This window comes from Peromyscus maniculatus, chromosome 9 (genome assembly GCF_049852395.1).
Source record: "Peromyscus maniculatus bairdii isolate BWxNUB_F1_BW_parent chromosome 9, HU_Pman_BW_mat_3.1, whole genome shotgun sequence".
In the NCBI taxonomy this organism is placed as follows: Eukaryota; Metazoa; Chordata; class Mammalia; order Rodentia; family Cricetidae; genus Peromyscus; species Peromyscus maniculatus.
The window spans coordinates 52,715,873-52,727,746 of NC_134860.1; the positions used below are offsets into that span (position 1 = coordinate 52,715,873).

The 11,874-nt window shown below is 56.1% G+C and overlaps 1 protein-coding gene across 1 annotated transcript; it reads right to left on the bottom strand.

The window, feature by feature from the left end:
• Nucleotides 1–205: 205 nt before the first annotated feature.
• On the bottom strand, nucleotides 206–9,087 carry Jph4 (junctophilin 4). The gene is made up of 6 exons (XM_006988513.4): nucleotides 8,435–9,087; nucleotides 7,346–7,895; nucleotides 5,827–6,598; nucleotides 2,782–2,900; nucleotides 1,974–2,506; nucleotides 206–1,041 (listed from the first exon to the last, which is right to left on the bottom strand). The coding sequence occupies exons 2-6, from the start codon at nucleotides 7,722–7,724 to the stop codon at nucleotides 958–960; spliced, it is 1,887 nt and encodes a 628-aa protein (XP_006988575.1). The 5' UTR covers nucleotides 7,725–7,895; nucleotides 8,435–9,087; the 3' UTR covers nucleotides 206–957.
• Between the last annotated feature and the right edge of the window lie 2,787 nt (nucleotides 9,088–11,874).

The window sequence follows — 11,874 nt, forward strand, 5'->3', positions numbered from 1 at the left end:
TGGAAGTGCTCCCCACAACTGCCAGAAACTGAGTATCCTCTAGAAGTGCTCCCCACAACTGCCAGAAACTGAGTATCCTCTAGAAGTGCTCCCCACAACTGCCAGAACGGAGGAGCTGAGTCCTCGCTTGCTCCGGTGCCTCTAACCCTCTGCAGAAGTGTCTTCTTCAGGCCCCTTAGGAGTTTAATCAAAGGCCACAAGTGAGTCCAGACCAATCAAATAAATTTTTAAGGGGGCAGAAAAGGGTAGAGAGGTGAGTGGCAGAGTCGGAGAGGGCTTGGTGCACCCAATAGATTTTGTTGCTTTTCGCATTGCTCCTGGCATGACATGCCATCCTTTGGGGGTTGGAAGGGGGGCTGGCTGCGGGAGGGGAGGGAGCGTCTAGGGAGTGTTCTGTCGTCCACTCCCCTTTTCTCCCTCGGGGAAGGATCAAGTTAGGCAAGAACTTAGTGGGTTCCGGGAGGCATGAGTGGAGGTGACTGTTGTTGGGTTTTCCATCTGGGCGAGTGAGCCCCGAGCGGCTCGGCCAGTGCCTTGTCTGGCACTCAGTCACCTCCACTCAGATTCCAGGAGACTCCTCAGGACACCAAACCCCCACCCTTGGTGAAGTCTTGATTTAAAGAAGAGGTTGGGGAGGACATGGGGGCAATGGTCTGACTTAGATTTGTGTGTCTCAGAGAAGAGAGCCGACTCTGCAACTCTGAGGGAGAACAGCCCTTCATATGTAAACAATCTAGAGAAAGAAGGGGTTGGTGAGGGGGGGCGGAGAACAGGGGAGACCAGAAACAGGTCCAGAGTAAATGAGACCATCTCAAAGAAGAGAGGGAACCGGGAAGCAAGAGACCAAAATAAAGGAGGAAAGGAAAGAGGAAACCCAACTAGTAGGGGAAGAGAAAAAGGCAGGTCAGAGTGGGTGGAGAGGCAGGCAACCAGAGCCAGGAGGAGCCAGGCTGTGCCTCAGGTGAGGAGCTGGGAGAACAGGAACGCCAGGCTGAGGTCCAGCAAGGCCACGGCTCCCACCACCAGGGGGTTGGCAGCTCCCTACAGAGACAGAGGGTGAAGTGGGTTCAGTCCTTGAAGCCAACTGCTAGGTCCCACCTCCACGTCCTGGCTTTAGTGACAAGGCCGAAGGGTCCCCGAAACCTCCCTGCACAGGTAAGGGCAGAGGAGCCCACCCCCATTTCAGATTATGGAGCACCACCCTTCTTCCTCCACGGGGGCCCTGTCTTCCTCCACAGGGCCCCGCCCTCACACTGGGAAGACAGACAGCAGCGCTTCCTCCCACCTCCCACCCCCACCCCCAGCGCTCTCCCCCATCCTCAGCAGAGCATGTGGGCAAAGCAGAAGGTGCCTGGCCTTAGGAGCAGACATTGGCAGCAGCAGCGGCCAGTACTGCAGTAAGGCTGAGGGAGGATGTGGTTGCTAGGAGATGGGAGAAGGCCTGGAATCCAATCAGAGCAGAGGGTTCTGGAGAGACTCTCCGCCTGCCTCTCCCGATTTTCTGCCTCCCCCCACCCCCACCCCCATTCCCTTCTTCCCAGGAGAGGGAGGGAGAATGAGGGTTGGGAGGAACAAGTTTTTCCTATTTCTGGGCACCAAAGAGAGAAAGTATGGGGGTGGGGGTGGGGGTGGGGGTGGAGCAGGAAACTGGGACTGGAAATGATATGGAAGGAGACCAGGAAAAAGTGTTCCGATTCTACCACTAATTCTTAGTTTGCAGCTAGGGGCAGGTTACTGACGTGCCCGGGGTCTGTCCCCTAGCTGTCCTCGGGGAGGGCTGCACTTGAAGGTCTCCAAGGTTCCTTTGAGCTGGAAAGTTATCTTTTTCATAAAGTGGGATATGGCCCAAGACTGGCCAGGAAGGCAGAGAGGAAGCTGGGTGGAAATGGAAGTCCCTCAGGGGATTATACAGAAGTCTGGAAGGGGTGGGGGGCAGGGCATTGAAAACAAGAGGGCATAAAGGGGGGGCTCACCGGCTGGGCAGGCCTCTCGGTGGCAGCAGGCTCCTCAGATTCTTCTGTCAGGCACCCAGCATCAGGACCCCTTGAAGACAGGCCCCTCAAAACTGGCGTGGTGACAGGCTCAGACTCTGAGCCCCCTGGAGCCCTCAGCGGGGGCAAAGACTCTTCATCTTCCCCCTCTTCCTCTCGAAGACTTCCGGAACTGTCACTGCAGCCTCCAAGGAGTGGGGAGCCGTCTCTGGGTCCTGGACCCTGCGTCCCCGCCTCATCCTCAGCCTCATAGCCGGCTAGTTCCTCTGCCTGCTCCCCAGGACCTCCCCACTCCTCGGGCCAAGCTTTAGGGCTGGAGAAGGGACCCCAGTCCCCTCCAGGAGACAGTGGGTTCCGGCAGGCAGGGGCTCGCCAAGGTTGGTGGGAGGGGGCAGGGCTGCTGGGCAGTTCCGGAGAGCCCTCTGAGGGAGTCAGTCCGTTCTCGTATACCCCAGGGCTGTCCTCATCCAAAGGCTCTGTGTCAGAACCTCCTGAATCATGTCTGGGTCTGCGGCCTGGGCAGGAACAGCTAGGAATCAGTGGGGCTTAACTGGCCAGGAGCCAGAGAGGCCTGCAGCTTATTCCTTGGTTAGTACTTTCCAGGGGTTCTGGTTACCTCCGGGTTCATAGTTTCTCATCACCAGACCCCAAAACCTTCCCTTACCACGCCTCAGACATTCTGGGTTCCACCTCTAAGACACCCTCCAGGCCCTTTTATCTTCCACCCTCCCCCATCTCCATGCCCCCCCCCCTCTCCAGCTCCCCAGGGAACAGGAAGCCCCCGCCTCACCTGGGGCCTCTAGCATGGGTTGCAGGTCCTGGGCTATCAGTTTGGCCATCCTTGCCGCTTCCACAGCCTTCTCGGCGATGCTGCTGGCTGCCACTGCTTTTAGGAGGGCGTCTGCTGCCCTGTTGGGTCCCAGGGACAGGGACTCGTCTGACTTTTCCCCCCACATCAGTGTACATCCATGCTCTGATGCTCCAGCCCCTTACCCTGTCCCCCACCACACCACGTCTGTCGGAGGGAGCTACCTCCGGAGTCCTCAGCCCTCTGCTCAAGGCCAGCTGCTGCCCATCTTCAGCGGGCCAGGGCAGCTCCCCGACTGGTGTCTCCACTTAATCCCGGGCTGTACACCGTCCACACCCTCCTCTCACACCCTTCTACCTTTCCGTCCTGTAGTAACACCTCATACTTCCCACTGCAGGGTCAGCTCCCCTCTCAAGTCTATTGCTGTCCTGATCCTGCCTAATGAGCCTGGGCTGTCATGGCCGCTCCACGGCCCTGTTGTTAGAACCTCTGGATCTTCCCAGCCTCTCCTGCCCCCTAGGGTCAGACACCTTTCTACGGGATGCAAGGCACTGTCCAGGACCCTTATCCTGCTCTAATAGTGGTGACACCCCCGACCCTGTTCACCCATCCCTTCCTCTTCTCTCTCCCATTTCCCGCTGCAGGACCACTTTCTTTAACCCTGCTTCAAACCAGTCTAGGGTCCCTGGCAGGAAAAGTTTGCATCTTGCTTTCGTCTGGCCTCTTCTGGCCTCACACTCTTCTGTTTCCGGCACCGCCTCTCCCCACCCCCCACCCCCCTTCCCTGCTGATGTGCAGGCTCTCTCACCCCGGCAGCTACACCTCTGTAAATTCAGCCTGCCTCCTGTGCTCCACTGGCTCCCTAGCCTGCGCCTCATGTTCGGCTCACTTTGCTGTCAGTCCTTGCTCTGTTCCTGTTTCTCAGTGCTCTGCTTTCAGATGCCTCCTCAGTTCTCCCTTCATTTCACCCTCTGCTGCTGGGTGGTTTAGAATCACCCAGCTGCCTCTGTAATTCGGACTGAAGTAAAGCACAGAGGAGCAGAACTGATCAGATGTACTTGATATGGGTCTGGCTGGTTAAGACTCAGGATTCTTTGGTCATCGGTTTTGTTTTGCTTTGTTTTTTCATCTAAGAAAGGCAGGCTGTATCTGGTGGTTGGTGACGCCCACTATAAATCTAGGTGAACCTATTGTGTACCTTGGGCATATGGTCAGCTTCCTTCCTTCAAAGCGGGTGGGTTAAGGAATTCAGAGCTTACTTGGAGGGACATTCAGGGTTTTCAGAATGTTTATGACTAACCCTGTTCTGGTGCTGAGCTGGGTTCCGAGCAGCTCTGAGGGTCATTCACCCTTGGGTCGCACTGAGTTATGTAGATGGCCATGAAAATGACAATAACCTGTGGCTCTTGACATGGAGGGTGTGGATTATCAAGCCCAGGCAGTAGACTTAGTCTGTGCTCAGGCATCAAGCCAGACTCAAGCTACCTGGCAGATGTACCTGCTGCTGAGGCTCTGTTGTTACCATGGCAGCCAGCAGCCAATCAGGGTTGCCAGGCCTGTTGCTGGGGAGACAGCCAGCTTCTTCCCACTGCCTGATCTTCTAGTTAGTGAGATCAGTGTTTTTTCCCCCCCTGCACATGCCTCCACCCTATCTAGCTCAAAATGTTCCATGATGCTCTGACCTCCCTCTGCCCTATCTTAAGGCCCCAGCTTCTAGTACCCATACACTCAGACACATCTATAGATGCATATTCTCATCCAGTCATCTACTCAGGATGTTCATACATGTTCATACTTAATCACGTTCACACATGTGCACACCAACAACAACTTGCCTATTACATAAATTCACTGATACATATTTGGGCATATCCTGATCACTGGCCCTCTGAAGTATCCTCATCCCCTTTAAAGGAAACAATACATACACATTCAAATGCGTGTGAACTATATAGAGCAAGGGTCTTTTGAGTCTCATTCCAAATGAATTTTGGTTATTTTTAGATCTGTGCTATCTAATTCAGCAGTCAGAATCCATAGAATTATTAAGCACTCAAAATGTGGCTGATCTCAAAAAGGACTGATGTGCTGTTAAGTGAAAAATGTACGCACCATTTTAAAGAATCCAGAAGGAATATAAATTATATTAAATTGAAAGGATAAAATTTTGGAAATATGGCTTAAATACAAATATATTATTAAAATTCATTTAACTTGTCTCTTAATCTTTATTTATTTATTTATTTACTGAGACAGGGTTTCTTTGTGTAGTCCTGGCTGTTCTGTAACTTGCTCTGTAGACCAGGCTGGCCTCAAACGCCTGCCTCTGCCTCCTGAATGCTGGGGCTAAAGGTGTGCGCCACCACACCTGGCTTACGTTATATTCTCATTGGTCATCACTGCTTTAGATAACAAGGCTCCGATGCATGGAAATGTAATCTGATTTACTAAAAGAAAAAAAAAATCTTCTCTAGAGGCAAGACTCCTCCCTTCAAACCTAAGCAAAATGAGCCAGAGAAAGAAAAGCTGTATAGAGAATGGATTTCAGCTGCAAACACTAGATAGACCTCAAGGGCCAAGGCTGAAATAAAACCAGTCTGGGAGCTAGTGAGGAAGGGACTACAGTGTTTGGTCCAGGATGGATGCTCCTAGCCTGAGGCCTGAAGGCTGGGTGAGCTGAGCAAGAGGAAGACCAGGGAAACCCAGAGGTTTTGGGGCCTGCACAAAGCAGCATTCTTCCTACCAGCTACACCATGGATTCCATAGACACACATCTCTACAAAACACACTGGGGAGCGGTCTCACTACCTCCCTCCAACGCTCAGCCACCCAAAGTTACTCCCACACCCGCCTACAGCCTCAGGTCTAAACATTTCCAACTCGTAGAGCTACAACTACCTGGACGTAGGCCTGCTCATGCTTTCCCACCAGGCTGCAGGCCTTCGCTTTCGGCTCACTTTTAAGCATAGTACCCAGACGGTCCTCTCCTTTTAAAGCCCTGCTTTGATCTATGCACCAGATGCCCACCTGGCAGCCGCGACTTCCTGGCGCTGGCGGGCAACACTCACAGCTCGACGGGCACCTTCGACAGCCCTGTCCACCTTCTCCTTGACTTTGCCCCGTCTAAGGGCCAGAGGCAGGAGGCTGCGGACACGTCCGCCGTGCACCAGCCGGTTGCGCTTGTACTTGCCCTCCTCACGGGAGCCATCGGGCCGGGTGGTGCGCCCATATCCGTGCCTTCGGTTGCCCAGCCACTCGCCTTCGTAACGCAGCCCGTTGGACCTCTGGCTCACTCCGTAGCCACTGCGCCGGTCTGCGCGCCACTCACCAGCGTACACCTCAGTGGCCGAGCCCTCGATGAGGGCAGGTGGCGCTGGGATAGGGGGCCCACTGGCCTCGGAGCCCAGGGGTCCTGTACTGCCCACTTCGCTGCTCACCTCGCTGCGTAGAGATCCCCTCTTGCTGCCCAGGGAGCTGCGGCGCCCACCAGCCCGGAGCCCGCTGAGCAGCAGTGAACGGCGGAAGAATCCACCTGCTGCTGGGGTGCGCTTACGGGAGGCCGCCCCATCGGCGTCCCCGGGCCCCGCCAGCACGAAGCCGCCTCGGGAGCCGGAGGCTGGGCTACCTCCTTCATCTCCTGGTAGGGGTAGGGGCGGAGGCGGCGTCGGGGGGTCGCTGTGGCCCGAGTCCAGAGAGGTACGGCGGGGTGAGCGCAGAAGCGCCGCCTGGTGGTAGGGTACACTCTGGCGCACCCCGAAGCCGTGGCGCTTCCCGGCCTGCCACTGGCCTTGGTAGGTGCCTGTGGATGTACAGGAGTGAAAAGAGTCAGAACACTTCACTGGGCTCCCAAACCCAGCAATCCGTGGTCCCCGAGCCCTTGGAAGCCCAAGGGACAGGTGAGAGTGGCGGTAGCAGTTAGTGTAGAGGGGTGGGAAGGGACAGGACTTGGCTGGTAAGCGTGGAAGAGCAGATGCAGTCAGGTAGGTAGCATAAAAGATGTGGATTTTGGCAGGTGTCAGTGGACTGGGGAAAGGCAGAGAAACCGGCAGGCTGGGGTGTATGAAGGACAGGTGGCCCAGAGGCTGTGATGCACAGGCTGACAGGTGGTGGTGTGTAAAAACAAGGCACGTGACAGGCCAACAGGACGGCAGGGTACAAGCTGACGGGAAGAATACACGTTGGGTGGAGAGGGGTCAGGCAGGTAGAGGGGGCAGGTGGGAGGGGCAGGCAGATTGGGGTGGGGGAGAAGCATGCAGGAGACTGTCAAACGAGGAAGTTATGGGTATGGTGGTGGTGGTGGTGGTGGTGGGAGAGGCAGGAAGATGGGGGCTGGGGTCCTGGGCTGGGGGATGGTGTGAGGGACACACGGGAACACTGGAAACAGAAGGCTGGCGCACCGCACGCCTATGGCTGGGGAAGGAGGATGGAGGATGGAGGATGGGAATAGCAGGGCGTGGAGGGCGGAAGCCTGGGGAAGACACACGCGCCGCAGGCCGGCGGGAGGCGCACGCGGACGGGGCAGGGAGTAGTGGGCCGGGCCCCGCACCTCCATCGGAATAGGTCTCGGTGCCGTAGCCGTCCTGGAAGCCGTCCTTCCAGAGCCCGGCGTAGCGCAGGCCGGACACGCTCTCCCACACGCCGCTGCGCCCCTTCAGCCCGCCCAGCCACTCGCCGCGGTAGGTCCAGCGGCTCTTGCGCTCCACGCCCAGCCCTTCGCGCTTGCCCTGCTGCCAGTGGCCCTGGTAGCTGTGTCCGCCGGGCCCCGTGAAGACACCCAGCGACTCGAAGCCGTGCGCCCAGCAGCCGCTGTACTCTCCCTGGGCGCCGGGCCCGGTGCACACGCCGTAGCCATGTGCCCGCCCCGCCTCCCAGCCCCCCACGTAGCAGCCCCCGTCGTCAAAGTCGAACTTGCCCCCGGGGGACATGCATGTAGTTGGCGCGGCCTCAGCCCCCCGGCGGCTCAGCGCATCCTGGGGCTGGAGAGCCGGCTGGGGGCCTGGGGGCCGGGCGAGGCCTGGGGGCGGGGGCAGTTAGACCGGGGCTGGGCGGAGGGGCCCCAGCGCGGGCAGGCAGGGCCGGACCCTCATCCTGAGTGGCTGTGGAGAAAGAGGGGTGCAAGTAGAAAGCGAGGCAAGTGGAGAGCGAGGTCCCCTTCTTGGCCTGCCGCTCCCCTGCCGGTGGCTCTAGGGCATCAGCACCGCCTTCCAGCCCTCCTCCCATCCCCCCTGAGCAGCATCTTTCAGCAGCTCCCAAGCGGTGAGGGCAAGGGGGCTTTCCCATCCCTCCCAACTTGTAGAGGGCGCCTCCCGGGACTTGGGGGGTCCCATCCCTCATCCCGAGTCCCACTTCCCCAACCTAGAACCCCAGAGTGTGGAGTGTGGATGGCAGTTGGGAGGTGGGGGACTTGGGAGGGGCCCGGGCAGGGTCTCCCGACACCTGCTTTCCTGGCTCTTTGGACCCCTCTGCCTTGATTCTTTGGCTTCGCTAGCAAACCCGGGTGCGGGGGAGGCGGGAGGTAAAAATGTAGCTGGAAATCCGGACCCAGGTGGGCCGACGATAGAATGGGGATGGGGGGCGGGGGACGACGAGGGTAGGGGTGGGCAGACTGGCGAAAGGGAGGGGACAGGTTACTCACCATGTGGGCTGGGGCTCAGGCTGCCTCCCGGGCGCAGTTTCCATGGCAGGTTCTTCACTCACACCTCACCAGGACAAGCCAAGCCCCCTTCCCTTCCGGAAAGACTGCCACAGCCCGAGAAGGGAGGTGGGGGAGCTATGGGAGAGTCCCCTCTCTCTCCTCGGCCGAAGGTGCAGGCTAGTGTTGGGGGGTGAGGCAGTGGCTGGGTGCGGGGTGAGAATGAGTGTAGGGGGGGAAAAATCTGCCTTGAACGGAGACAGCCAAGAGGAGCTGGGAGCTGGATGGGAAAGAGGAGGGGGGCTATCAAGAGGGGGTGTTTTTATTTTTTTTCTTCTTATGGTTGGGAGAGGAAAAAAAAAATCAAAATTCCAATTCCATCCCAGCACAAATCAATGTTTGCTCCAAACCCAGCATCAAGGGGGAGGCTGGGCCAGGCGGATTTAAAGGGGCAGAGAGGAGCGGAGAGGAGGAGAGGGTGGGGAGGAGAGTCAGTGGCGATGATCAGGCTGGCGAGAGGATGCCCCGGCAGGAAAAAAATGGGGGCTCACTACCCCTGAGGTGAGGAAGAAGGCAGGTGGAGAGGAGAACGGGAGGCTCAGAGACCCCCACGGTGGAAAGAAACCCTGGCATGCAAGCAGGGAGTGGAGTGAGGCGGAGGGGAGGGGAGAGGAGCCAGGGGGAGGAGTCTGAGCTTAAGATGGGGAGGCAGGGGGAGGCCAGAGCCAGGTGGGGGAGGAGAGATGCTGGGGAGACCGGGAGGGCGAGAGGAATACAAAGAATGAGGTGCAGGGGTGAGAGCTAGGGCGGGGGTGGGGGGTGGGGGGGTGCCGAGGAGGGAATACACCCGGCATGGGAGACCTATTCCAGGGTTGATGAGAGATGGCCAGGAGGAGAAGCAGAGGAGGACGAAAGGAGGGGAACAGAAACAGACAGGGAGCCAGCCGAAGAGCGAGCGAAAAGAGGGTTGTGATGGGAGGGAGAAAGCTCTGCGGAGAAAGGGCAGGCATGGGAATAGAAATCCAGGCAGGGAGAGCCCAGACTGAGACAGGAGGCCCGGAAGTGGTGTTTGTGGGGACCCTGGGGAGAGACATGAACCTGCCAGCTGCTTGGCCCGAAGCCAGGAAGCATTTGAGCTTGGATACCTCTGTCCATTCATCTCAAACTCCTCTTCAAGGCTGACCCCACCCTCTCACAGTTTTAGAGGTGGCTTGTAATGGGGCCCTCTCAGGAAGCCGGGCTATACTAATAAGCACAACCCTCTCTGCCTTCACCACCTGTTTCTGTCTGTCTGTCCCTCTGAAGGGAGTGTCGGTGTTTTAATAGGGGGATTGAGTTTGAGGAGACCATCAAGATCTTGGGGCTCTGGAGTCTTCTATTTTGCAACATAGAAACAATGATGCATAGGTTTGCTGGAGCAGGCGGGCCCTTGCTGTGGCTCCTTCAGCCTACAACCCTCTCCCTGTCCACTCACCAGAGTGACGGCATCGTTAGACCACACTGGCTCTGGCAGTCTCGGGGCACAGGCTGTTTCCCCTCCCTCCTCAGCTTCCTCAGGCCGCCTCCGGTCCCATGCCTGCCCTTAAGCGTTTCAGGGAAGGAGGTACTGTCCAATCATACACAACAGTGTGACCAACCAAGTCTACTCAATTGCTTCCCCCCCCCCCCCCGTCCCTGCTGCCCCACCCTCAGCCCCACACCTTACTTAAAGAGAACTAAAGCCCAGGAGCGGAAGTCACTCACCAGGGGCCACGCAGCGGAGGTGGCAGAGCTAGAATTGGAACACTAGACTTTAGATTTTTATCTTGCTTCGTGCTGGGCATTGAATCCTGGATCTTCGATAAAGCATGTGCTCTATCACTGGACTCATAGGAACCCTTCAGTTCCTCCCAGGAGTCTGTGCTCCAGGGCATCCCCTAAAGTCAAGGGTTACTTTGGGTAAAATAAAAAGTGTGAAGATTGGAATAAATAAGGATTTCTCTTGCATTGTGTTTTTCTTATATATTTTGTGGTGTGTGTGTGTGTGTGTGTGTGTGTGTGTAAGAGAGAGAGAGAGAGAGAGAGAGAGAGAGAGAGGAGATCAGAGGACAACTTCTTCAGAAGTCATTGTCTTCTGTCTTGTTGAGACAGTTCTTGTTCTGATGTGTGTGGTATGCGCCAGGCTGGCTGGCCAGAGCCTTCAATGGATTTTCCTGCCTCTACCTCCCATTTCCCCTTAGGAGCGGTAGGTTTGTCGATGAGGACCACTGCATCTGTTTTTTGTTGTTTTTTTTTTTTTCCCCTTTTGACACAGAGTTTCTCTGTATAGCTTTGGAGCCTGTCCTGGAACTCACTCTGTAGCCCAGGCTGGCCTCAAACTCACAGAGATCCGCCTGCCTCTGCCTCCCGAGTGCTGGGATTAAAGGCGTGCACCACCACTGCCTGGCTCTGGTTTTTTACCTTGGTTCCTCAGATTGAACTCAAGTTGTAGCTTTTGTGGCAAGCTGTTGAGCCATATCCCTAGTTCACATTGTGTTTTTCTAAAAATCTAAGCCTCAAGGAAGGGACAACTCTTTTATATATATATTGAGACAGGGTCTCACTATGTAGCCCAGGCCCATGGCATTCATCATTCCCAGCTTCAGGCTCCTGAGTGCCGGGATTACATGCAGTGCCACATACCCAGTAGGGACCACATCTTTAAAGCACCTTGGAGAACAAAATAGGGCAGTGTCAGGGACTGGGGATGTGTAGCTTAGTGGTAGAGCTTGTGCCTAGCATGTGCAAGGCCCCGAGTTCATTCTCAGCACCCAAACCTAACAACAACAACAAGAAAAGCCAGGGCAGCTGTAAGTCCATTTGACCCATGATAGTCAGTGGGGAGTTCGTTCGTTCGTTCGTTCGTTCGTTCGTTCGTTCGTTCGTTCGTTCGTTCGTTCGTTCGTTTCTCATTGAGCATCTACATATTGACCTTCTATTAGGAGGCATCTGTCCAGGAGCTAGAGATCCGGCGGCGGTATTTGCTGTAGATCTTCTCAGTCAGTAGGAGAAACAACCGATGAACATGTCTGGTCTAGTGAGGGCCATGGCAGGTTCAGACGGTGGGAACAGGGCATGCAGACGGAACTTAGTTTAGGCTGTCTCCCCCAGAAAAGAGGAATTTAGGATAGATCCAATACCAGGGGGTTCTGAGGCAGGCACAGGTGCACCGTGTACACTAGATTTTCAGTTGCTCTTTCTCCACAGTGTCTTATTCCAAAGGTTCCCCCTCTCCTTAAGAAAAGGGGGAAATAAGAGAAGAACACACACACACACACACACACACACACACACACACACACACCTTGTTGTTAATTTTTAGTTTTTAAATTTTTATTATTTTATGTGTATGAGTGCACCATGTGCTTATGGAGGCCAGAAGAGGGCATTGGATTGGATCCCCTGGCAGCAGAGTAACAGACAGT